General features: G+C 41.2%; 1 protein-coding gene across 1 annotated transcript in view; it reads right to left on the bottom strand.

Moving 5' to 3' along the window:
* Window positions 1-3,456: 3,456 nt before the first annotated feature.
* The window catches only part of LOC126397304 (capping protein, Arp2/3 and myosin-I linker protein 3-like), a 51,581-nt gene continuing 32,250 nt past the window's right edge, over window positions 3,457-22,787 (bottom strand). The window contains exons 30-40 of the mRNA XM_050055973.1: window positions 18,132-18,198; window positions 17,620-17,807; window positions 17,183-17,262; window positions 12,088-12,261; window positions 9,153-9,351; window positions 8,303-9,056; window positions 8,054-8,160; window positions 7,765-7,891; window positions 6,567-6,638; window positions 6,295-6,402; window positions 3,457-4,036 (exon numbers count right to left, since the gene is read on the bottom strand). Coding sequence (XP_049911930.1) covers window positions 3,996-4,036; window positions 6,295-6,402; window positions 6,567-6,638; window positions 7,765-7,891; window positions 8,054-8,160; window positions 8,303-9,056; window positions 9,153-9,351; window positions 12,088-12,261; window positions 17,183-17,262; window positions 17,620-17,807; window positions 18,132-18,198 — 1,917 coding nt within the window. The 3' untranslated portion in view covers window positions 3,457-3,995. The remainder of the gene's footprint in view (window positions 4,037-6,294; window positions 6,403-6,566; window positions 6,639-7,764; window positions 7,892-8,053; window positions 8,161-8,302; window positions 9,057-9,152; window positions 9,352-12,087; window positions 12,262-17,182; window positions 17,263-17,619; window positions 17,808-18,131; window positions 18,199-22,787) is intronic.

The raw sequence follows: 22,787 nt of genomic DNA, 5'->3' as shown, positions 1-22,787 counted from the left end.
TACATCTCAACAAACTGCGAAGATTTCCTTACCCTGGCTGTAACTGGTATCTGACTCATTACAGCATCTTTAGAAAAAAGGTCACGGCACGGTTGCTAATGACAACCCGCGAGACTGCTGCTCCACTCAAATCATGTGAGTGTGTGTGTGAATGCAAGTGTGTGTGAGTGTGTGTTTCTGCCTCATTTGTAGGGATCAGTCGCCCCCTGCTGTTTCTCACATTCTTTGACTTCTGAATATATCAGGTTGCCATGCCAACTGGAGAGATGCATTTCTGAAGTAAATTAAGCCTCCACCTGTGATCATGGAAATCAAGCTAGTCACTGGATGAATTCAGCAGCTTAAATATTCCACTTTTTAGGGTGATGGTGAACTAATTAGGCTTTAATTAGTCCAGTAGTTTTCCATTACTTCCCTTCATCTCTTAGACCAGTGGTTCCCAACTGGTGGGTCATGGTCCAAAAGTAGGTCGCAAGTCCACTCTGAAAGGACTGTAATAGCTCTTTTTGACAGTCATGGTCTGGCTTGGCCGTCAGCTCAGCACACCTCCTTGAAGGTGTGTCTTAAACTGATGACAGCTTCTCTTGACTGATGACGTTTAAAAGCAGCAGGCTGATCCACAGCTTAAGTCCCCTGTAATTTTTGTAACATGTTTATCCACAGCAGGGCAGGTAAGAGAAGTTTACCTGTTGGAGGTGAGCTGTTCGCAGAGGTTCAGTAAGAGCCTGTTGTCTGCAGCTCTTCATCAACATCTCACTGTGGCTGTTTCTGCTTTCACTTTCCTCCCTGCAGTATTATTAGACTTGTCTTTATTGAAGAAAAACTGCTAATAAAGCTCAGCTGATTCACTGATAACAAATTTCATTTCCAATAGATTCTTCAGAATAAAAGTCCCCTGTTATTTTTTTATGAATAAACTACTATTGTGAAGCAAAACAAGGAAATGTTGGGTTTTCAGCAGCAACTTCACACAAGTTCTGATAAGGCCAATAGTGAACATGAAACAGTAAAATAAAGCAGATATCTAAAGTAAAAACAGGACGCAGGAGAGAAACTAAACTCCAAACCACAGAGATTCAGTTAGAAGCTACAAAACTCCTGAGAGCTGGACACAGAGAGACTTTTTAAGATGGCTTTCTCTCTGGTGTCCTGCAGACAGAGGTGAGGAGAGTCACACAACACACAGGCTTGTTTCGGGGACAGAATGGGGGTCGTCAAGGGTTGGCTGCGGTCAGCGAGATGTCACCGCTACCCGCTTGAGAGCGGGTGACCCAACTTTTGGACCTACTCTTAAGAGGGTCCATCTCTGTTGCGGCTTGGCATGGCACGGCGCGTCTAAACTGACAATGGCGCGTAACTAGTAATGTAACTATGGAAAAAGGGTATACTGTAAGTGACTCGCAGATGTGTCAACACACTTTATTTTTAAGTTCAAATAATACATTTGGAGCACCAAGTTTTTGTTCTAAAGTGCCCTTTCTTGCTGTAAAATGAGTGAATAATGGACAGCTACTTGACAGCGACAGCAAACTAGCTGGACGACATGGCCAAACACAAGTATGACACTGAATATATTGATGTGTGGACCTTGAACTAATGACTGTGGCGATATCTGGACCCTGTGGCTGGACCACTGTCTTAGCACACCTCTCTTACATCTCTTTTATTTCTCTTTAGATATATTGCACATATTTTTTTTAATAGTATTCTATGTTTTCATAATTTACTGCAATTTTATTCAATATTTGTCTCTTGATTTTTGCAGTACTTGCTTTACTTTTCTTTTAATTTTCTCCTAAAATGTTCATGTTATGCACCAAAACTCCACAGCAGGTTCCTTGTATGTGAAAACCTACTTTGGAATAAACCAGATTCTGATTGATGTTGAGACATTTGACCTCTTTGTCCACTTGGGGGCTGCAGAAACAAGCCTTAAACACTTTGACATATTATCCCTTTTATGTAGATGTGGTGAACTTGTTTACACAACCAGCAAACATGGAGCAACATAAACATTCATTTAGAGCTGTTTTTCTTCCCACCTGATGACTGTAAGTGAGTCATTGCCTAAAAATTCTCCTTTTAGCTGTTTCCCACCAACTTCTGAAAGACACACCTGGCTTTTTAGCTGCTCAATGCTCCACTACTGTGTGTACACTAGTGAGTTACTAACACCTTTCTGGTGCTGTATAGGTAGCACATGATGGATTTGATGAGTTTTCGCTGTAAATAACACCAGAAGAGCGGTGAGAGTGAACCAGAACAGTTAGCGAAATGAAAACAAAGATGCTATTAAAGAGTCCACAGAGCTGAGAGGAGCTGTACAGTAACAATAAACTTTGCAGAGAAGTAGGGTAATATGCATATAGAAGGAGTCATGTGGGGGTGTCAGTAGCTTAGTGGTAGAGCAGGCGCCCCATGTACAAGGCTGTTGCCGCAGCGGCCCGGGCTCAACTCCAGCCTGTGGCCCTTTGCTGCATGTCATCTCTATGCTCTGATTTCCAGCTTTTCAGTCTTATTTTGTGGCTGAATATAATTTGTAGCTTCCTAAAATATGAATGAGGATAGTGATAGTGAGATACTGGCTGCTGTTGTATTTGTAGTAGTGATGAAATGGTAAAAAACAAACAAAACGAGCATCAGATGGACTGTATTCACAATAAATGCACCACAATAATATAAGTAAGCAGCGCCAATTAGTTAGTCAGTGAAAATATGCGTGTGTGAGGAAGCATAAGCACATACACATACACTGTGAGGACGGAAACAGAGGACTCGGTGGGGATGGAGTACCTGCTTTAGCAAGCGAACACGCCGTCTGTGGTTTTTTTGACTCGACCAGCAAACTTCACTACAAGCTGATTGGCTGTTGAAACAGGTGCTTTACGTCCTTAAACCAGTCTCATCGCAAATCATTGATCTGAACTGGGTTTAAGGGTTAGTTCGGATTCAGCAAAGTCACACAATAACACAAACAAACTAACTGATTGAGGCAGTGGTAGACCAACAGCTTCTGTGTTCAGTGATGTAAAATTAATTTTTGTCAATGGAGTCTGGCTTTGAAGAGAGCATAGATAAGTTTTACTGTCCGCTCAGTTCCCCGTTGGAGAGGGCCTTCTGTTTGGGAAGTGCTGAGCATATGACTGCATAAATGAGACTTTGTTAAGTCTGCTGTTAAATGTGGATCCCTGTGACCTCAATTCATTATCAGTTTTCTCTGTTTTTGGATTCTTTGCTTACCGTGGAGGCATGCCAGAAAAAAGTTTTCTTCAGGAACTGAACGTAGCATGGGGTCAATAACTGATGTGAAGAATTCCTTTAAGTATATTTCAACTGAAACAGTTTATTTAACGTGATTTAGCGAACCACAAAGAAGCATCACAGTTTTTTTCCATTAGTGTTTTATTCATACAGTGAGGGTGCTCATACATAATATTTATTTTTTTCTATAAAATATATTACCTTTCAGTTCCTGAAAGCAAAACTAGATATAAATCATCAAGTTTCATCTGATAAGAAGCAACTCATTTTCAAGTGTCAACCAAGGCAATCAACTGTATCAGCAGTCAAAAATGCATTGCAGATTTAAGAAATCACATTCTAATAAAGACTTTTTTTTTTTATCTGTCTAGCAAAGCCACAACGCTCCAACACTCAGCCCACCGTCCACCAACACAAAAGACAATGATCATTTTGGGTTTTCTAAAGTAGCAAATACTGTTAAAATACTGTAGCCACAAAAAGAGTTTTCATGTGAGAGGAAACAGAAACACAGTCGGGGTGAAGAAAGAGAGGAACGTGACATTAAGGAAAAAGAGTGTTTCAACAGAAGCAAGTGACTGATGCTTTATGATGTCTGTCAGACATTTTCTCTCTGGCTCTCCCCCTCCTCCTCGTCCTCGTATGGTTTTTCTTTGTTTCCTCGTTGGATGAAATGCTCCACAGTTGTCATGACAACGCTCCGGCCGGACAGCGGCGGGTGAATTTCTCGGGCATCACAACAGCTCGCTGTGACCAGAGGCTGAGTTGAGGCTGTCTATAAAGTAGAACAGGACACGAGGGTGATCAGTGGCAGGGAGTCGCTACGATCAGAAAAATATCACTGTGGTTAATCAATACATTTTATCCATTCAGATCTACAGATACTTTAAAACAGTAAGTTCACAATGTGTAGAGATGTAAGGTTAAAGGTGCAGTGTGCAGGATTTAGGGGGATATAGTGGCAGAAATGGAATATAATATAATAACAACGTATTCTTTAGTGTATAATCACCTGAAAAACTCATTATCATGTTTTTGTTGCTTTAGAATGAGCTGTTTATATCTATGGAGTCGGTCCTCGTCCACAGAGATCGCCATGTTGCACCACCTTGTATATGTAGAAGCCCAGAACAGACAGACCAACACATTCTCACACAGACTTCGTCACATATCAACATTTGGTCATGAGTGTGTTGGCTGTTGGCGTTCTGGGACGTATCAAGTTCTGCCTGTTACATGCATCGTCTTTAAAAATACACTTCTGTTTTCACAGGAAATTTACCGTTTACATGCAGTCTCTTTCAAAATAAACGCACTACGTCAGTACAACAACGAAAATTGATGCTCTATTTCCTTCGAAAACTAACACACGTGGTTAGGATTAGGCAACAAAAACAAGTGGTTAAGTTTAGGAAAAAAAGAACAGGGTTTGGCTCTTTAAACTTGTGGGACACAAAAAACACCCTCCCGGGTGAAAGTCAGTGTTTGTTTGACCAATCCACAACCTTTCCTGACCCCCCGACTCGGACTATCCCAGCTGTAATTTCTGTTCTTGTCGCCGAGCGCTGTTAAACTATAATGGCAACCGGCCACGTATCATGCCGACGTTAAAGGACGTTTTTTTCGTCAGTGTCTGACGCCACAAGTCACTGCCCAAGTGCTGGATTTTGACGACTTCAGAGTGAGACCAGGTCGACCAAACACTGGCTCTAAATAGGGCCATTCACGTTTTCATATCCGCCATTGTAGTTCACAGCTCCTCCACAAATAAATGTGAAACAGCTTTATTCAGTGTTTCACCAGTTTAAATCACCAGGTCCGTTTGTTTTGTAGAAGAAGAGACCTATTCTGACAATTTGGCACAAGGCAAAAACCTCCTGAAAGTCTTGATCTTTAGTTAGTGAGAAAACGTGAGCACACATTAGCAGGTGCTGGGCTCGTGGCCCGTCTCCAACATGCCAAACAGCACAGGAAACCCCTGATTTGTAAGGTGAAACTGCTTTATTAAGTGTTTTTACAGGTTTAAATCACCTGGTCTGTTTGTTTTGGAGAAGAAGAGGCCTCTGCTGATAATTCGGCTCTGGACAGTTCGGTGAAAACCTCCAAACAACACAACACTAAGGCAACACTAATTGCATGCCACTAGTAAAAGAAACGCTTGCTGCGCCTTTTCATCATTGCCAGGCAACCACCCTATAACTTCCAGTGTAATCAATCTTTTCACTGTAATTAGTATCTAGTTACTAAATGCTGAGGCAGAGGGTAGCTGCTGTAGCTCTGGTTGAGGGTGAGAGGCTAATAGTCAGCTAATAGTTTGTTGGGCACAGGGAAACAGAGATCTGTGTGGGTACATGAGACCCTAATAAAGAGGGTGTATCATGGGGAGTACCACCAGTTGGTCCAGGAGCTTCTCCTTACTGATGACCATTTCCAGGCATATTTTAGGATGACTCGGGGGCAGTTTGACATCCTGCTGTTTCTCCTCTATTGTTTACAGACTGTAAACTTGGTCCGCCTCTCAAATCATCTGATTGGACAATGGGATAAAAAAGATGATGTAAGAAGAGATTATGTGGGGCATTCTTTCGCTCGGAGCTCAAGTTTTTTTCAACTTGAGGAGTTCAGAGTGCTCCAGCAAAAACGCCAGGTGCCAAGAGCACAGAGACGCGAGGTGCGTTGCAATGCCAAAAACAAAAGTAAAAAGCTTCATTCTCTTTAAAAACAATTACAAAATCCGCCTCCAGCTGCTAAAACACTTTCTGTGTGATCAGAATCATGACCGGGAAAAGTTTGAGCTGGTTGCAATCTGCAATCCTCACTGCCACATGGCACTAAATCCCCTTAAATCTTACACACTGCTTATTTAAGTATCCCGTGTTTAACTTTTAATAGATTGCAATTTAATGATCACGTTCCACATTATAACACATACTGTGGTGTTTTAATTACCACTTGACTCACTTTACCACTTGACATCTGCTACACACACACACACAAACACACACACATATATAAAAACAGAGAGACATGTACCAGACAAGTCCAGTGACTTATTTCTGTTTTGGGGTAGTCTAGGTTTTTTCACGGGGGGTTTGCGATTTGGGGGCTTCTCAACGTTATTAGGGCTTTCCCTGTCAGTGCCTGAGTTCAGTGAGGACAAAGAAACACAAATTAACAGTTAGATACAGACGCTTTACACACAGGTCAACGTATATACACAAAGTCCCAACATAAATGTACCATGTAGCGACCTGTTGGGTAAATAGTAAGAGTATTTACTGTGATGCAGAAACGACAAACTGTACCTGCGTCACAAGACATGGCCTTTCTGTTCCTCTGTGGTTTCACTGGTGCCTGAGGTCTCAATCCTTCTTCACCTGAACAACAGGTATGAAAACAACAACAGGTAGTTTTATCTCTTATTATCATGATTTTCTTATTGCCGTGTCAAGTTCTGCCTGTTACATGCATTGTCTCCTTTCAAAATACATTTACATTTACATACAGTCTCTTTCAAATTAAACGCACTATGTTGGTACAACAAGGCAAATTGATTGAAATTTTTCTTCCTACAAAAACAAACGCATGTGGTTGGGTTTAGAAAAAAAGAACGGGTTCGAGTTTATAATTTTACGGGATGTGAGCACAACTCTCCCGAGACAAGTCGGTGTTTGTTGGACCCACCCACCCTACTCGGACTTTTGCTGCCTTAACTCTCATTTTTGTCCCGCCATGTTTTCCCCTGCACCACCAGCCACGTTAAACTATTATGGCGACAGGCTGTGTATCATGCCGATGTTCAAGGTTGGAGTGAGACTGGGTCGGTTACTGCTGCATCGATAAAGTGGAAAATGAGCATTGAAACCGATTCAAATATTCAGAATTGATATGTATCGCTAAATTTGCCATGAGACTTTACTCAAGGGAAATAATTCAGTTTAAAATATAAGTTTTTATGAAAAATAAATAGATGTGATCAATGTCCCTCTTTTCAGTGAAAGGTTACTTAACACATTCTTTTTAGGCATAACTGTATAAAATCTAAAAAAAATCCAACGTAACATTTCAAAGGCAAGTAAGTTAAGTCATGTTAAATTTAGCCTTGCCTTGAGTGGAAGAGTGGAAGGAATTTCAAGGACTTTAAGCACTTTGTGGGCTATTTTCAAAGTACTCCAGTATTTGATTTTTCCCCTCAAAATTCAAGCACTTCAAGGACCGGAGAGTGGTATCAACCTTCTCATCTAACTCTCTGCAAGAAAGCTAATAAGTGTTTTTTCCAAAATGTTGAACTGTTCATGAAAGTTTTCTGTAGCTGAGCTGTTTATTTGCACCTGGACATCCCAAAATAAGAGTCTGAACAAAAAGTAAACCGTTTACAGTGATATCAAAGTCAGGCAGATATCTGAAAAATCTCATAATGGGAATGTGAACACAACTGAGCGCTTTAAGTCTCACATTTGTTAACACCACCAAGTTGTTTGTTTGTGTGTTCAGTGGAGTTACCTTGACTTGCAGCCCTGTCTGGTAATCCATGTGCAGGCTTGTTCACAGGAGGTGGTACAGGAGGAGGAGGTAGGTTCCTCTCATTGGCTGCTTCTTTTGAAAAAGTCACATACGAGGACGTCTTTGGCTGTTTTTCGGATCAGAACAGAAAACATGAACAAATCAAGAGGATAAAGACAATTATCTGTACTGGAAAATTTGCTCTATATTTACAGTAGGCCTGTGGATACTGTGGATTAGTTTTCCTACATAAAACAAACCGAATCATGCAGGGCTATAAATCGCACACCTTTTCTGGAATCGGAGGAGGTTGACCCTCCGAATCTCTTCTTTTTTCTCTCTCTTTCTTTTCCATCTTTCCAGGATCCCTCTCTGTTTCCCCTTCCTCCTCTGTACCTATGAATTAAAAGAAATGACTGTTACCTACATGTCGGTTTGTGGTGTGATAATACACTCAGGCGACGACTGCAGCTGAAACCTCTCAGCAAAAGTTTAAACCTCCTTTCCAGCCTGCAGCACGTAGCTGACAGTGAAGTACCTGGTAGAGCGTCTGAGCTCTCGAGCCGATGTCTCTGCCTCAGTTTGGACAGGTTGGGTTTACTGCTTTGTGGCGGGGGATCGGGTTTAGTTGCACAGGGAACTCGCCCTCCTCCTCCGCTGCTCCTCCATCCCTCTGTGAACCCTGCACTGGCATCTGGACACATTTGTCTGTCTCCCTGCGTGTCCTGCTGCTGCCAGTCTGTAGCTGACGCCTCTGTAGTTTTCAGAGGATCTGTTTCCTGTTTTGGCGAAGGCGTCCTGTCTGATGGGTATGGAGGCAGCGGCCTTTGAGCCAAATGAAGCGCCTGCACTTGTCTCTCACTTGTCTTCCTGCTCGCTTGTCTGCTCTCAGTCCACTGACTGTCCACCTGTATGTCCGTCGGCCTGTTCTCAGACCATGACCTGTCTATCTGTCTGCCACCCATCCACTGTCTTTCTATCTTTCTGTCAATCTGTCGCTGGGTGTGTCTGTCAACAGTCCACTGTCTGTCCACGTGTCTTTCGGGGTGTCTGCTCTCAGTCCAGTACCTGTCTGTTTGTCTGTCGGTTGTTCTCGGTTCTCCAAAAGTTCTTTCTTGCCCCCTGCTATCAAACCGCTGTCTCTCTAAATGTTTCTCAGCATGCTGGTCGCTCTGCCTTGTTTCCATCCACGACTTGTCCACTTGCAGAATCTCCGTTGGCCTCTGTTTGTCGTCCACCCAGTACTTGTCTGTCTCCTCTGGATGTTCAAACACAGAATCCACTTCGGGTTTCTGTCAAAACACAACAAAGAGAGGCAAAAGAAAAGATCGTACCCGAGACAAACTTCCAATGAAATGAATGCTTGTAGTGGGTCCCACTCACTGTACCTCTCTGGGAGAAAAAAAGGGGTGTTTGCTTCCTCCTACACCCGGGTGAGGGATGCCCGGCACTGGCGGCGGACTCAAGATGAGCGTAGTTTTCCCTTGGTGATCATTTGTCTTCCCATCAGCCCCTTCGCCTGGAGATCCAGCCCTGGCAGCAGACCTTGGAGGCTGAAGGAGTGTGTATACATTCTCTGTGGCTGTCCTGAAAGTTGGAAGACACTGACAATGACAATGAGCCACAAGGCTGCTGTTTCCATAAAAAGTATTATAGGTCCTGTGTGTAGGATTTAGGGGGTTATAAGGCAGAAATGGAATATAACATTTGTAGCTATGCTTTCTTTAGTGTATAAACCTGAAACTAAGAGTCATCGCATTTTTATAACCTTAGAATGAGCCGTTTATATTACCATCTGTGTCGGCAATTTCCTGTCTCCAAAATGTTTGTGAGCGTGGGTCAAAGTTGCTCCCATACAATCTTTTTTTTTTTTTTTTTTTACAGATTACAACTTTTGCGTGGGAAGTAGTGTATGCATCTTTCAGGCCTCATTTTGTATGAACGCACCACTTATAAATGAGACCCCAGGTCCTTTTCCACAAAGTCTGCAATGTTATTTCTACAGTAGCCCAGAACGGACAAACCAAACACTAACTCTAGATAGGGCCATTCGCATTTTCATGTTTGCCACCATCATTCTCCTACACTCTCCTACACGAATAGGTATAACTGCGGCTGGAGTGGCTATGAGACTAGCCCACCATACCCACGCATCAGTCCATGGTCAGCCCACATTGCCCTTTGGTCCAAAGCAGAAGCCCTGAAGAAAACCTTAGGGCCCTGACACCCTAAGCCACCCACTGATCAATCGTTGGCCCTCGTCAGCTTTTTTTTCGGCTGATTCAGTATGCTGAATTGGTGTCGAGACAACGAAGCCCTTCTGCGAATGAAATCACTCTGATTGGCAGTTCAGCTCAGTGGACGAGAAGAGAAACGGAAGTTAGGAAAGCAAACAAGCAGCTAAAGTCAAAAGGGTATGAGATCAAAACAAACTTGTTATATAAGATAACATTTCTTGTTTTAGCCATCGAACTCTTAAGCAGAAATGGTTCATAACTGTTTGTGTTTTTGTTCGCTGGCGCATGGTAAATATACTATGTTCTTTCAACATCAGGTTGTGAGTCAATGTGCTCACTGGCTAATTAGCATCTTAAATGTCTCCTATTGGTCTTCTGTTTTCCCTTTTTTAACGATGAATCCAGACTTTACCGCCTGCTGCTACAGAGAATTTTTTACTGTCATGCAGGCTCAGACTGTACAACTAGTTAGCTGTTGGCTGTAGTAAAGTTGTGTTGTGTTCAAGCGCAGCTTTTTGGCAGAGAAATAGGTGAGGTGAGGCGACACATCAGTCAGCCTTTGTCACCACTAGTTTTTCAATGTTGGTTTGGTGCGTCTGGGCCTTTAAGTTAGCATTTATCTAGCTATTATATTAAGGCCCAATCCCAATACCCCCCCTGGCCACTACCCCTTAGCCCTTGGCCCTCAAAATGAAGCAACAAGGGGTAGAGGTAGAAACCTTTCCCTAGGAATTGGGACACCACTCACTATGTCACCGCGTTGGTTACGTTCACGCATACGAAACTATCGTAAACAGGAAGCTGCGAGCCATCTACATTTCCAACCGGCATCTACAATGGAGTCTCATTCATTCTACCGATCGCGTTTGCCGCATTCATCATGCATCGTTTGATGAATGACAGACGACAAGGGACTTCTGCTAGCTAGCTAACCAGCTAACATTACGAGGCAGCATAGTTATACTAGCTGGCGTGTTATCGTAATGTGAAAAGTCTGACAATTTTGCGGAACAGGACAGATGACAGATGCCAGATAGTGCGAGCTAGCTAGCTAGCTAACAAGCGACCTGACGACGGTAACATTAGCTATGTATGAACTTTTTTCCCCGTCTCTTGCTCGGTGGTAGCCTTGGCGACGTCTACCCCTCGCTGGCAAGTCAGTATCTGAAATCCCTCGCACCGAAGGGCTAGTTTCATACCCACTACCCCTGATTATGCCCCTTACCCCTACACGCAAAAAGGAATTAGGACACCACTATCCCTCGCGGGAACGCGCAAATGTAGGGGTAGGGCTAGCCTAATGATAACGGTTATGTCTAATTACATGAGGTAAATCCCATCTTTATGTGCAAAGAATTATAAAGGTGGATTATTGCTATGTTTGGCCTCATATTTGTTCACTTCAACGTTGTGCTGTAGGAGGATTCAAACAAACCGTCTGTTGGTGGGCTTGCCTTGTACTAGTGGTGGGCACGGTTTGTAGGGGCGTATCATGTAGGCTTTAAACTGAATGCGTCTGCAGCTACACATGGCTTGGAATACAGGAGAGGTTTCACTTGGTTGCAGTCTCCAACCTCAGCCACTAGACGCCACTAAATCCTCCACATCAGTCCTTTAAGACTGAAATGTAACAAGCTTTGACAACAGTCTGATTAGAAAGTATCATTTTTCTGCAGAAATCATCTATCTTGCTATCCTAATCTGTATTTGACATGCAGCGTGTTCATCCTTAATCACTTGGCTGACTGTTGAATCCAGAATCAGAGCCACCGGCTGTCATCTACATCTGTGTACACACGCTGTTATCAGCCTGCCTGCACTACCAGCCATTTCTCATATCAACAAAGAAATGAGGGAGATTTAGAGTGATATTTGTCAGAGTATTTATGTAATTCAGTGCTGCTGAATGTTCTTATGAGAACCAAGAAGAGATGAATGTGAAGCTGTACAGCAGAATATGGAAGGAAAATGGGTCTTTGTGTGTGTGTATTATTATCTAATGCACCATATAAGCATTGTGTTGTGTTTTCAAGGCTGTACCTTTCTAAACGGACTGTGTGTGTGTTGTGTGTGTGCATACACAAACCCTGTGGGTGCTGAAGCAACAAAGTGACACCCATCTCCGTAAACCTCGGCTTCAGGCTCTGGCCCCTGATTGGACAAAGTTTGGTTGCGGTTTTTACGAAAACCAAAGATGGCCAACATATTTCTCCTCTTCTTCCTCCTCAGCGAGTGAGCTTTGTGCAGAGAGGAGAGCTGACTGAAAGAGGTGAGAGAGGTGGAAATGTCACACATACAGTCCAGTCATCTCTGTTAGGATGTCTTTGAACTCATCGCAGCCATCCACACTGACTGTTTCCCTGCTTTGTTTCTGGTACAGCGACAATTTCAGCGTTGCTAGGCTACATCTCTGGCTACACAATGATTTATCTAAAGTGCACTTTTTTATATTATATGCAATCATATTAAAAGCACTGACTTAACCTGCAGTGTGGAAGGGAGCAATGTTATTCTGATAAGCTGTGACAGCTGTTCCTGAATTCAGCTCCACCAAAATAAAGGATTACCAAACTGCTGCTTCAATACTTCAAAGTGAACCAGTGGTGGTTCTGCATGTTTAGAACATTCATTTAAAATTTTGTTTCATTTGAATGATTGCTCTTGGAACAAACGTTCATTTTGCAAAACAACAAAAATCACCAGCTGCTAATGACAAAATAACATCCTCCTTTGAACTCTGTCAAAAAAAGAAAAAATTCCTCCTCTCTTTGAGTCTCAGACCCCTTTGATCAACAACATGCAGTCACCAACTAACCAATCACGTCTTGTTACCTCACACCAAAAGCTTCAAACAGCCAGCTCCAGCTCCTCTAATCATCAAAGAGTGACTAAATTTATGTTATAATTGAGCAAAAATGATGGACAGCAGATTCAATTGCCTCTGAATGTATGAGCAGCCGCAGGATGTGCTAAACAAGCTGAACCTCACCATGAGATTACTTCAAAGACAGATAACACGCTGGTCGGAGGAACACAACCTTCTTGAATTATGAGAAATAATAACCTAAAGATGAGCCAATTAAAATAAAGCCTCAGAAACTGTCAGAACCCAACAGGTCTGTTTGAATGTGTGGATGTGATCACACGTATGTTAATCAAAATGTCACTGGATTCAGATTTGGATGTCTGGTCATGTCACATTTATTTAACTTTTTGTTTCTTATGAAAGCATTACACTTAAAGAGGACCTATTATGATTTTCTTTATTTTGGGTGTTGGATGTTCATATTAAACGTGGCCCAAGTTTTAAAAAAGTTAGCTTAAAGTATGTAAAAGTATCCATGTGAGCAAAAACATCAGGCCTCAGACCGCTCTGAATAATCAGATTACAGAAATGTTTTTCTTTCTTTCTAGACAAGCCAAAATCAGCTTGTGACAGATTTCTGTATACAGTCATCTGCTCCAGGAAAACTATTGCAGTATTTACATTACGTAGCCTGCCACATGTAGCTGCATGCTAACATCAGAGAAACATTTAATCTTGGTTGCCGAAGTTGTTACTTTCTGTACGATTTTGGATCAGATTTTTGCTTGAACATGTCCAGTTGTGAAGATTTTGGTTTACAGCCATTCGTTATAGTCATTTTCTGGCTGCAAGTACACTGCTACATGTAGCTACATACATGCTAACATCAAGGAAACATCCAATCTTGGTTGCTGAAGTTGTTAGTTTCTCTACGATTTTGGATCAGATTCCTGTTCAAACATGTCCAGCTGTGAAAACTTTGGTAAGCTTTTGTTGGTGATTTTTAACAGTATAAAATACTGCTGTACTCCATTACATTATTCCCCAGCTGCAAGTAGACTGCTACATGTAGCCACATGCTAATGCCTGGGAAACATGTAATCTTTGTTGGCGATGTGGTTAATTTCTCACTGTTTTTCAATCAGACTCCTGCTGGAGCATGTACGGTTTGTTGGTTCAAAGCTTTTGTTGAGGATTTTTAATGTGAGAAAGTGCAGCTATACACAGCAAATTCCTGGCTGCAAGTACACTGCTAAACGTAGCTACATGCTAACATCAGGGAACTGTGTTATCTTAGTTGATGATGTTGGTAATTTCCCCCTGATTTTGGATCAGATTCCTGCTGGAAGAATGTGTTGAAGCTTTTAGTGATTTTTCACAGCGAACAGTGCGTTTATACTCTGCTACACTCATTCTCCAGTTGCAAGTACACTGCTAAATGTAGCTACGCGCAAACCTCAGGGAAACCAGTAATCTTGGTTGCCAGTGTTTTAATTTTTCACAGACTTTGGATCATATTCTTGCTGGGACATGTCCAGTTGTGTAAATTCTGGATCACAGTCATTTATTACAGTTATTCTTAGGCTGCAAGTACACTGCTACATGTAGCTACATGCTAATGCCATGGAAAAATGCAATCTTGGTTTCTGATATTAATTTCTTCCCAGTTTTAGATCAGATTCCAGCTGAAACATGCCCAGTTGTGAAGGCTGTTGGTTAAAATATTTTTGGTCATTTTAACAGTTGAAAGTTACGCTATGCTTTGTTACAGTCATTCCCTGGCTGCAATGACCAGGCCTCCAGGAAGTGCACCAGGCTATGAAGCCAGTGGAATTACAACTTGCAGGTCCATCACATGATACTATTTGGCCCAAAAGACTTTTTTCAATAGACTCAAATTAGAAAAGACATGTCTGTAAATAAGTAGATAAAATTTTCGACCGGCAGAATAGTGCACTTGCTCTATGGGCCCCATGATGCAGAGGCAGTGTCAGTCTTCCGGGTTATTTCATGCTACAGAAAAATACCTTTTTTGACTTCAAGCTATGGGGGCGGTGGGGGTTTAAAGAAACAGGCTTCAGAGTGAATACAGGTGTTCCAGCACAAACAGTATAAGGAAAATAAAGGCTTCTTTTTAAACATGAAAGCATGTAAACATGTTCTAGTAAAAAAACAAAGTATGAACCTGAAAACGAGCACAACAGGTCCCCTTTAAATCAATACGTTCTTCAGATCTGAATCGAGCCTGATATAATGGAAGGTATTCAGTAAAGGAGTAAAGGCTGTTTTTACACAACTTGCGTTGATTGGTATGCCGCTGAAGGTTATATCTTTGTGTCCATTGAAGCTACACTTTTCAGGCTCATGCTTTTGCTCTGACAGTGTCATTTGTCGGTTTATATTGTGTCTTTTGTTGTGTGCCTTTCTTGGTTTGGACAGTTTGCCCGATTTTGTAACATACTCTCATTAAGTACGATTACATTGATGGGTGAAAAATCCCTTTATTGTCTGTAAATCTCCTACGCAACCTTGGTAAAGATTTGAATCTAGTATGCAGCTGACTTTTCCCAAAGCACAGAAAGCATACATTTTAGAATGATTAATTTCAACCACAGGTGTCCATTCATTTCAGTACACTGTGAAAATAGTTAATTTTATTCACAAGCTATATTATCGGATGATTAAACCCAGGAGGCAAACGATAAGTAACCATGTCTGGTTCTTGTATTTACTGTAAAAGGTTGCTGTTCAGCAGCTAACACTCTTGAACATCCTTGAACAAGAAGAATTGTGAAAGCACTTTCTGCTCACAGCTGCATTACCACGCAATATCAAGTTCAATGTGACAAAATGCTCTCCGTGATGTATTGCCTACAGTATCTCCAGTAAGTCTGAAGACTGTACAGTAAGTTGACTTTCAAAGCACGGTGACATAAATGGAAAATAATGACTGTCATGTAGTGTGGAGCAGGTGGACCCAAACCCAGGAGACTGCAGGCAACTGATACTCAGTTAAAATCAGTTTTTTATTCAAAGTTAGAGCGGGGAAAGCAAAACTGAAGATCACATAAAGAAAAAACAAAACAAAACAAAACAAAAAAAGCAAAGACTGAACAAAGACAAACTAATCTGATGAGGTGATGGAGTGCAGGTGGAGAAGAGGGAGAAGAAGCTCAGCTGAGGAGAATAAGGTGATTAGGTAGGAGAACAGGCAGCGAGCTGATTGAATGGGAAAAACTCTGGAGCAGAAAAAGGACTAACGAGGCTGATGTAGGACAGGTGTGTAGATGGGCTAACGAGGGCCAGGCAGCACAGGAACCCAGGAGGGGAACAACACAGCCAACAGAAACTCAAAAACCCAGAAAACACAATCCTTTTAATAATAAACTGACTGCAGTGAAAACAAAGAGACTAACTTATATAGGCAACTTAAATGACTCTATAGTTTGCAACAGATAGATATAAGTCCAGTCTTCTGATAAAGGCTGAAGGCATAAGGACACAAAGCAGACTGTGACAATCAGTTCATACTTATTTTCCACGATTATTCAGAATATGACATTTTTCTAAAATTGATGCAGGTCATATTTACATATTCTGAATTAGGCTTTTTTAAGTGGCAGAGATGCATGCCCAAAAGAAAAGCCAACTGGTCGATAAGAGAAACACACCTGCTTTTAAATATTTTAAAAGACTTGTATATCAACAGGTTTTTGGATACGTGCAAATATCCCAACCCTGACATTTTCAATACATTTTCTGCTACTGGTGGAAAACAGCTCCAGCTCAACTTTTCAATATTTTGACAAGATAAACAACCTGTTAGGGCACGTTAATTGGTGTACGCATGACTGCATGTAAACAGGGATATTAATTTTCATTAGCCATGTCAACAGCTTAGTGGGAATATTGTCTTATTCTGAATAAAGAAAAAAAAACCTGAATATTTTGTGCATGTAAATGTAGTCAGTGAGTGCTTGAAAAGAAGGTACTTGTGTATTTTAGGGTGGGCTTTGGGAAATGGCCGTGTGTTAACGAGATTTGTAGCTAGAACATGTAAATGGAGAAGATGTTCTATAAGAAACAGTGTTGTCAGCTGAAATAGAGGGCGTACAATTAAAAATCTTTATAAAAAGATAAATATAACGAGGGTATAACATGACAACGACAGCTTTTTTTCCCCTTGGTTAGTAGCAGATAACAGCAGAACGACTGTAGTAAACATTAACAATAAGAGAGGGAGAGAAAGCACAGTTGGTACCGCTGAATCGATGATGCGTTTGAAACCGTTTCAAACATCCAGGATCGATATGTATTGATAAACATTTTTTGTGACAATGCTAATAATAAGAGATGTTAATGAAGAAACTCTTACCTGTCAGGGAGAACTCTTTTAGTATAGAAATCTGGGAGTCCATCATCAAGAGGGCTTATTCCTCCATTTTCACTGCAATGCTACACACACACACACACACACACACACACACACGCGCGCGCGTTTTAGAGGTCAGTTTACATGCACTGGGTTTCATTTGTAAATGTTCTGTATGCACTGAAACAAATGGATTACACTGGCTTCAGTGAGACTTAATCCAATAGCAGCCATCCACTTTGTTTAGATTACCTCTGAAAGACAGGGATCACTGCAAGCATGCACGAACATTAGAAAATGGGAGATAGATAGATAGATAGATAGATAGATAGATAGATAGATAGATAGATAGATAGATAGATAGATAGATAGATAGATAGATAGATAGATAGATAGATGGATGGATGAATGGATAGATGGATAGATCAAACCCGCCTTACTGTCTCAGCAGGGATGTGCCCTCCTTTGTGCCTCCGCGGAGGCCTTGGCCGAACCCGTGTCACATGATGGAGAGGCAGACCCTGTGTAGGCAGCTCCGACAGGCCCTCCCAGGACACTGAGCGGGATAGCGGTGAGGAGTACGATGGCACTGAGGGGGGTGGAGAGGAGCTGGAGTCGTCACAAAGACCTGATGACAGCAAGGAACGGTGAAAAGATTACAACTGATGTGACGGCAGGAAACTAGGAAGGCACAGTCATGGAGAAAAGAGGTGGGAATTACAGGGAGCCATCGTTCTTCCGCTTCAAAGTTGACAAATTTATAACAATCTCTGAGATTTACTGACTCAGACTTGGCTCAGGCCAGATTAAAAGAGCCATTAACAGACTTCTCAGATGGAGAAACGGGAAAGAGAGTCAACAGAAAAAACAGTAATGGAGAACTGAAAGAGATGGGATGGGGTCAGAGTGAGACAGGAAAGAGGAGGATAAGAGGATATACAGCAGTACTCACTCAGCCTGGTGGAGACAGGTCGTATTCGTCTTGTTCTCGAGCTGCGCTTCTTAATGGCTATTGTGTCCTGGGAGAAAAAAAGAAAAAAAGGATACTAAGAGGCTGAGGGATAGTATTAGAGTACGGCACACAAGTAAAGATATCAAGTAGCACAAATGATACAAGCCCTCCTTTAGGCCAATCAGTGCTTTCGTCAGTGGAGCATTGTGAAATATTTTCTAAAAAACAAGACCTGAATCTCAGTCTGTACAAATTGGACATGTCACAGCAATCAATACAAAATAACAAAGACACACTGGGACATAAAAAGGTAGATGAATAACAGTACAATCAGTTCGTGCTGTGAATAATTTCATCATGGGGTGGCAGGAAAAGCTTGATTATAGAAAATCTTTTCAGCTGAAGGAAACTGGATCTAACTACTGAAACAACTGTTCATGAAAGCAGAAGTCAAAATGAAAGCTTGCACAAAGATTTTTGGCAGATGGATTAACTGCGGCAGATTGCTGGTTGAAGCTTTTAGCCATGCTCATGACTCACTCTAGGGATGGCAATGTCAGTCTGTCGGTCAGTCCACCACTTTGGTCCAAATTTCAACAACAGCTATTGGATAGCGAAAGTGAAATTTTGTACAGATATCCATTATGCCCAGAGGATAAATCCTAATGACTTTTGTGATCCCCTGACTTTTCTTGTAGCACCACCCTTAGGCTCACATTTGTGTTTTTTAATGAAATATCTCACCAACTATTGGATAAATTGCCATTATACTTTGAACGGGCATACAAGTCCACTTCGCAAGTATGATCCCTAGAATGGCAAAGACCTGCCCTGCTCTGCCTTACTCTGCTTCTGATTTGCTTACCTTGATATTCTCACCATAATCAATCTCACTACTCTTGCTTAAACCTAACAAATCCAACCAACAAAGGCAAAAAGACCAACCAGAGGGAAAGTAGGGTGCGTCATGCCGTCATCAGTTCATAGGGAAAAAAATTGGCATCATGCTCAGAATGAATTGTACTAACTTTGGTGATCCTATTTTCATCTTGCGCCATCATCAAGTCAAAATTGCAGTTGGTCCAATACTTTGGCTTATGACTAAATACCTGAAAAACAAATGACATTCCCCTCATTCTCCCCTATACTTTGATTTTAGTGCTAATTAGTAAATCTTAGCATGCTAACGTGCTAAACTAAGATGTTGAACAGGGAAACATTGTACCTGCTACACATCAGCAAATTAGCATTATCATTATAACTACGTTAGCATGCTGACATCAGCATTTAGCTCAAGTGCAGCCTCACAGAGCTGCTTCCATAGCTTTATTTCCTTATACTTGTTAGCTACAGCATTGGTAAAAATAAGAGAGATCAAAATAATCAACCCAGACTTGCTCTTGTTGTAGCTAGAGAAAGCAACTAGTCATTGTCATGAGCCATGTCCTCAAGACAATCACTAAGGGTCTTTAAAACACACTCATTGTTTGGTTTGACAGTGATATACAACAGAGTATCGTCAGCATAACACTGAAAGGAAATACATGCCTGAGTACTTTAAAGAGGAAACATGTAAAGAGAGAAGATGATGGGGCCTAAGATGGGTCCTTGAGGTACTCCACAGGAGATACTAGCTAATGCCAATAGACAATGAATCGTAAAATAGTGCTGTCACCAGTATCAGGAGCTAAGCACATCATTTATGATCTCTTATTCAGAGCTGTTATATTCCCTAAATCTGTATTAAAACTTCGGAGATTGGATCCAAATAATTTAAAACTGTTGATTTAAAGGAAAGTTTTGAGAAGACTGACTGCACTGCTGACTGATTGAAACATAGTGCTACATAATCTGTGGTGAAAGAGATGTCACAACACTCCAAAATCTACCTCAGATTCACTGGAGGGCATTATCTCCACACAACAAGCTGGTTTCATGAAAGACTGTTTCTGATAAACTGCTCTGATATTTTCAGCTTTACAAAACAATGATAACATTCCTGGCAGGTTTTAAAGGAGACATCAAGGCTAGAGGTGCATGAAGGGGTAATGACTGCGCTTTGGCTGATTACGATGAAGGGGGCCCTGGGCTTATTGCAGAGATAATGTCAGGGAAACAGTTTACTACTGCAATTTTACCTGATTTCTTGTAAATATTGAGGTGCTTGATGATTAAGAATACTTTGGCAGGTAAAACATACAGGAAAACAAGCTATGCTGTACTTGAGAAAAAGGGCCAGCAGCACAGAAGACTGAAAAATATTTTCAATAGAAGAGCGCGTTGGGAATTCAAATAATAACCCTTTGATGAAAAACACATAAACCACTTCAGAGTTTTGGACAGAGAGTACAGGACTAACCAAATCAATGTTACTTTTACTTCCTCACTTTTGGGTCAGCGGGTATCATGCATAAAAATGACTTGATTTGTGCCAGTTTAGTGCCAGTCAGGCTTTTAGTGTAGGAATTATAGGCCTTTTGAGATTTCAACTTTTAATAGGGTGCTTCAATCAAGCCAATCAGTGAAAAGCTTCTAAAGGCCAAAACACAATTGAACTGACAATTCATCATCAGTCAAAGTATTGTTGAAACGTCTCCAGTGGAGGAGTTGGGGCTTATCACGTTTTGACCTTTATTGCTTCTGTCAAGAAAGTCAGTGCAATGTTTCAAATGCCAGAGCCCCAAAGAATATCCATCATTCTTCAAGTTTTGCCAAAATTGAAGCTTTTTTAGGTCAGAAATGAAGCCAAATTTTATTTATATGGTAAACAAGATGAGGAGAGTGATCCCAGTGCAGTCGACATATTCATTGATGCATTTAAAATTGAAGACAACGAACGTCTAAGATCATGATTACACATAAGAATACAAAACTCTCCTCGACTGTTCGTGTCAGACAGAATTGGGAGATAGAATCAGGCCCAGAGATAACTGAGGAAGATGGAATAATTTATGAGAAAGTGACGCTAATACTACCTCGGGGTCTTTCTGAGAGTTAGAAGAACACAATTTGATATTTTGTGACTCTAAAATTGAAATTCTCACAAAGGGGTTCCCCGGGACAAAACAAATGCTGGAGGCAGCGTTGTTAAAAAACAGAAGTGGCTTTTCATATTATTGGGCTTTTTTTTATATTGGCAAGAGACTGCTAACGAGATAATAATATACTTGGGAAAGTGAAAAATCCTTTGCAGTCTTGTTAAAATACTTTCGGCCATCGCACAGAGATGGCTGCAGGCAAAATACCAAAAGAGATGACTAAACTGCAACTGCAATGAATTAAATGGACGTTTATTGTTGGTGTCATGGTGTCAATCTTCACTGAATTCATGTTTATTTGTTATCCCTGTATTTCCTGTTTTTTTTTGGTAACTATTGTCTCGTCTCGTTCCAGATCCCTCGTCCTGTCAAGTGTCCCTCCTTTGTGATTACTTGCCCTGCCCTAATGTGTTTCACCTGTGTCTCATTGTCTCCCTTGTCTTAGTTTATTTAAGTCCCTGTTTCCCTTGTTTGCTGCCAGATTGTCTTTACCTTTGAGTAAGAGGTCCAGCATTTCCCTAGTGTTCCCTGTGAGTGTGTTTTTAACCCTTTTTGCCTATTGAATTGGTTTATTTTGTCTGTGTAACTGATCATTCATGTATACCGACCTGAACCTGAATAAAGACCCTGAACTCTGTGAGTCTGTGAGTCTGCTTTGTGAGTCCTTCACCAGTTTGTGCTCGACAGTATGACTATGACAACTGGTAAAATACTGCAAAAAATGGACTGATGTACACCAGTTGCCTGTAAGATTCCACTGACTTGAAAGACACTGTTTCTGTATAAGTACTGTGTTGATCATGTCAACCTACTCATCCACACTTAAGAATAAATAATAATAAAATTGAAAATAAAGTTGGAAAAAAAACAAACATGACAAACCTTTGTTTTTAACATAAGGCTGTTGGTCATGCTAGTTTTTGTGGCGTGTCCTGCACTGTTGGCACTGGTTGGCCCTTGTAAGCTTTTTTTTTTTTTTTTTTTTGGCATATTCAGCATGTTGTATTGATGTCGGAGACAGTGGAGCCCATTTGTGTGTTAAATCACTCTGATTAACAGTTCAGCTCAGTCCACGGGAAGAGAAACAGAATTGAGGAAAGTAAACAAACAGCTAAGATTAAGAGGATGTGAGATCGAAACAAAGTTGTTATATTAGATAAGATTAGTTTTTTTATCCATTGAGGAAAGTGGTTTGTAATTGCTTGAGTTATTGTTCAGAAGTGCATGGTAAATGTAATTTTTTCTTTCAACACTGGCTTGCATTGTTGATGTGCTAACTGGCTAATTAGCATCTTTAATCTTTCCTGTCGGTGTTTCGGTTATCCTTTTTGAATGACGAATACAGACTACCACTACCTGCTGGTATGGAGAGTATGGACCTCTCATGCAGGTGCAGAATGTACGAGCCAGTTGGCTGTGATCTTTGTGGTGTGTTCAGGTGCAATTTTTTTGATCAAGAGGTGATGCAACACTTGGCCCTCGTCGCCACTAGTTCTTTGATGTCAGTTTGGTGTGTCTAGGCTTTAAAGGGAAATTTCGGTTTATTTCAACCTGTCTCCTATCGTCCTAAATTTGTTTCAAGTGACTAGTGACATAAAAATAATAGTTAGCATGTTAG

This window comes from Epinephelus moara, chromosome 10, assembly GCF_006386435.1.
Source record: "Epinephelus moara isolate mb chromosome 10, YSFRI_EMoa_1.0, whole genome shotgun sequence".
Lineage (NCBI taxonomy): Eukaryota > Metazoa > Chordata > Actinopteri > Perciformes > Serranidae > Epinephelus > Epinephelus moara.
Note: the sequence above shows the minus strand (reverse complement) of the source record. Positions and strands in the feature narration are given on the sequence as shown.